Below are 3789 nucleotides of genomic sequence, written 5' to 3' on the forward strand. Positions count from 1 at the left end.
GATTATTATTTCCATTTATTTAAAGATATTATAAATAGATAAATATTAAAAATAATTTATAGTTTTTGTCTTAAGAAAATTACAAATTTTGTTTATAATTTTTGCTGGTCAAAAATGAGAAAATAAATTTCAAATAATGTTTATCATTATGTAAGTCATTTTTTAAGGTAAGGAATTGTGAAATGCCCCATGTGGAGGAGAGTTGTCTATCAAATCACGTGATTGCGGATGTTGAGCCACAGTGGCGGTACAGAGATAAGTGAATGAAACTTTCGTTCATCTTGACCTTCTCCATCTACCAATAGCTGCTTCTGCCTCTCATTTTCCATTTACCAAAATGACTGGAAAAAGAAGGAAAAATTGAAGTTGTCTCATTTTACTACCTGAAATTTCCTGGGCCTGCATTCAAAAATAGAGCCGAAAAACGTTGGACATTCACCAACTTCAAACCAAGCCATGTATCACATACATGACATACGTCCTGCGCGGACAGAACGCGGGTGACTCTAAAAAAACCCTTTCAGTCCCCGATCAAGCGAGTGTATAAACTCATGAGATACTCCAATTGTTTCCGAGGCTAGGACCACGTTTTGTTTTATAAGAGATAAGGAAGCGAAATACGCGCTCAGAGATAAGAGAGCTTTCATAAACATCCGGAATCCACTTGATTGCACGAAGCTCTTTGTCGACCTACCTCCGTGAACTAGACTAGCGGGTATTCAGCTATGGCGAAAACGAGACTTCCCACAATAATCGACAGGCTAGCTGTTGATAATGAACCTGGCCTTTCGACGTCTCAATTGATGCTCGTCAACCATGACTTGAAGCCTGGTATGTCATTATTGTGTTGTATCTCTGAGGCATTCTCAACTCAGACTTGGTACAAAGTTGAACCGGAACGTCGACAATGGAGTGCATGGAACTTTGTTGGATTCTGGATAGCTGATTCGTTTAACATCGTACGTCAAGACCGAGGTACCTCTTGCGTAGTTTAGTTGCTCAATAACAATTTTAGAATACATGGATGATATCTTCATCTATGATTGTCGGAGGATTGTCTTGGTGGCAGTCTTGGATATGGTATGTTTGTCTCGTCAGAGCGACCGCGTCACAAGCGCATTCCTGAAATCACCACAAGTGTCTGGCTCGGGTACTTTATCGCCGGATCATTTATCTGTTCGACTGGGAGAATCGGCGCGGTCTACCATATAGGCTTCCCAGTAGTCGCTCGTTCCTCATTCGGGATCTGGGGGTCACTCTGGCCTATCTTCAATCGCGCGGCAATGGCATGCATTTGGTATGGTGTACAGGCATGGCTAGGAGGTGAGTTTTGTCATAATCTGCGGCGGATGACAGCTAATAAACGTTAGGCACTTGCGTTTATCTAATGATCCGGAGCATTTGGCCCAGCTTTGAGAATTTGCATTCGAGTATGCCTGCTTCTTCTGGAACGAACACTCGCGACTTTGTCAGCTTTTTTATCTTTTGGCTGCTGAGTCTTCCGGCAATCTGGGTGAGTAACTGCTAGTGCAAAGGATGGAAAATAGAAAAGTGACGCTGACATTGCTATTCTAGTTCCCTGTTCACAAGATCAGGCATCTATTCACTGTGAAGGCGTATATTGTGCCTGTTTCTGGGCTCGCTTTCTTTGTATGGAGTCCGACTTTCCGACTATTATCGTCACTGATGTATTCTTAAGATATGGGTAATAGTCAGAGCGAACGGAATCGGCCCAATCGTGCACCAGCCAAACACAATCCACGGAAGTGAGCTAGGTTGGGCGATGGTCAAGGGCACGATGTCCTCTATCGCGAATTTTGCGACTCTCATCGTGTATGGCAGTTTCTTTCAGTAATGAATCTTAATTTTCCTGACTTTATAGCCTTTAGGAATGATCCTGACTTTACGAGGTTTGCGAGGAAGCCGAAGGATGCGCTCTGGTCACAGCTATTTACGATCCCAATCGGATTTGCGTTGACCTCCTTTGTTGGCATCGTCGTCTCGTCGTCTTCCACAGTAATCTACCAGACTACCATCTGGAGTCCGCTTGATCTACTTGGACGTTTCCTTGACGATGGTGGACACGGTGCTCGGGCCGGAGTCTTCTTCATCGCGTTCGCGTTCGCACTTGCACAGCTTGGCACGAACATTGCAGCGAATTCGGTATCGGCGGGCAGTGACATGACGGCGCTTCTTCCGCGCTTTATCAACATTCGACGTGGAGGATTCGTCTGTGCCGCGGTGGGCCTCGCTATGTGTCCATGGAATCTTCTTAGCTCGTCGAATCAATTTACAACGTACCTTAGCAGTTATTCCGTTTTCCTTTCTTCGATTGCTGGGGTGCTGCTTTGCGATTACTACGTAGTGAGGAAAGGGTATCTGAGAGTCGAGGAACTGTACACCGCACGAAGGAAAGGAGCATACTTCTATACATTTGGTATCAACTTGAGAGCGTATGGAGCATATATTGCAGGTATATTGATCAATGTTGTGGGATTTGCTGGAGCGGTTGGAAGACAGGTGCCCATGGGCGCTCAGTATATCTATAAGTACGGCCCCCGTTTCCCTCTACTGTCCAAACACGGAGCTAAGTATGCTACAATGATTTTCGCACAGTGTTAACTTCTTCGCGGGCTTCATCGTCTCGTTCTTCGTTTACTGGCTGCTCAACAAGGTGTTCCCCGTTCCCGCAAGGAGCGATACTTGGAATGAAGTGGGTGATCGTGTAGTCGATCTCTCTCTCGCTCCTGGTCATGATTATGACTGTGATTATGACCATGGTTATAACGGATCACCAAAGGGAGAGAAGGTAGAAGACGAAGAGACAGGATCTATAAGGAGCATTACGAAAAGGGCAGACAAACATGTTGCTGAAGTGCGATGATTGGATGAAAACAAAAGTCGTCCTTTCTTGCGTGCAAGAGGTAGACTTACACTGTTGATATGGAATCATACTGGTTTGGATGCCCATGCACCATCTGATTGATTTTAAGGAACTCGACCGCAGCGGCGCAGCCTCAATAGCAGTGACTCATCATGTGAATGGTGTTGGCGCTTGTGGGAAAATTACATATTGGTAATTTAGAGTTTGCAACTTTGCCAGCCAGCTAGTGCAGTAGCTGCTACATAGTGTTGAACTTACATCCTCCTGCACCTTTTTATCACTGCACATGTTTTGCTAGATTTCCATGGTCTCCTTCATCACGAAAAAGTCTTAAGTATTATACTTGCTTGTAATCTTGTATATTTTATAAATTTTATAAAATTTGTCCAATTACTTATAATCTTCCTGGGGGGTTAAGTAAGGAAAGTACAATGTTAAATAAGCAAGAAAAAATACTTTTAAAACTTGGCAATTTCTGATATAATTTTATAAATTGTCAAGTTATACAAGTGATTATAATATACTTCCTAAATTACAAGGTTAAGACATACTTATTAATTTGTGACAGTGTAATATCTGCTTATAATGCTTACAAGTCATTACAAGTGTTTGAATAGCTTGCTTTTGCTTACTATACAATTTTATATCAAATAATTAATCGAATATAATTATATTTAAATTATAGAATACAAAAATAGTAAATAATACGCCATTTCTACAGTCCCAACCCCTACACCACCAGCTGCCTCTGCCTCATTCTTCTGCGAGTGGGATTTGTGTTGGACAAGGATGACCGCATTCTCAGGCCGTTCGATGTAGTCTTCGTCACCACGTTTTGGTCGTTGCTCGGTCCCTGCAAGTTGAACTGCGAGTGTGTGTGGAATGAGGTTGAGCAGGTTGTGGAG

General features: G+C 43.0%; 1 protein-coding gene across 1 annotated transcript; it reads left to right on the forward strand.

Moving 5' to 3' along the window:
- Positions 1 to 725: 725 nt before the first annotated feature.
- Positions 726 to 2884, forward strand: FOMMEDRAFT_75185 (uncharacterized protein; the record flags this gene model as incomplete). The annotated part of the gene is made up of 9 exons (XM_007262011.1): positions 726 to 831; positions 889 to 959; positions 1016 to 1080; positions 1139 to 1323; positions 1371 to 1513; positions 1576 to 1650; positions 1700 to 1833; positions 1890 to 2549; positions 2617 to 2884. 9 exons carry the CDS (start codon positions 726 to 728, stop codon positions 2882 to 2884), a joined length of 1707 nt encoding a protein of 568 aa, XP_007262073.1.
- Positions 2885 to 3789: the final 905 nt, after the last annotated feature.

The sequence above is a fragment of the Fomitiporia mediterranea genome, assembly GCF_000271605.1.
Source record: "Fomitiporia mediterranea MF3/22 unplaced genomic scaffold FOMMEscaffold_1, whole genome shotgun sequence".
NCBI lineage: Eukaryota > Fungi > Basidiomycota > Agaricomycetes > Hymenochaetales > Hymenochaetaceae > Fomitiporia > Fomitiporia mediterranea.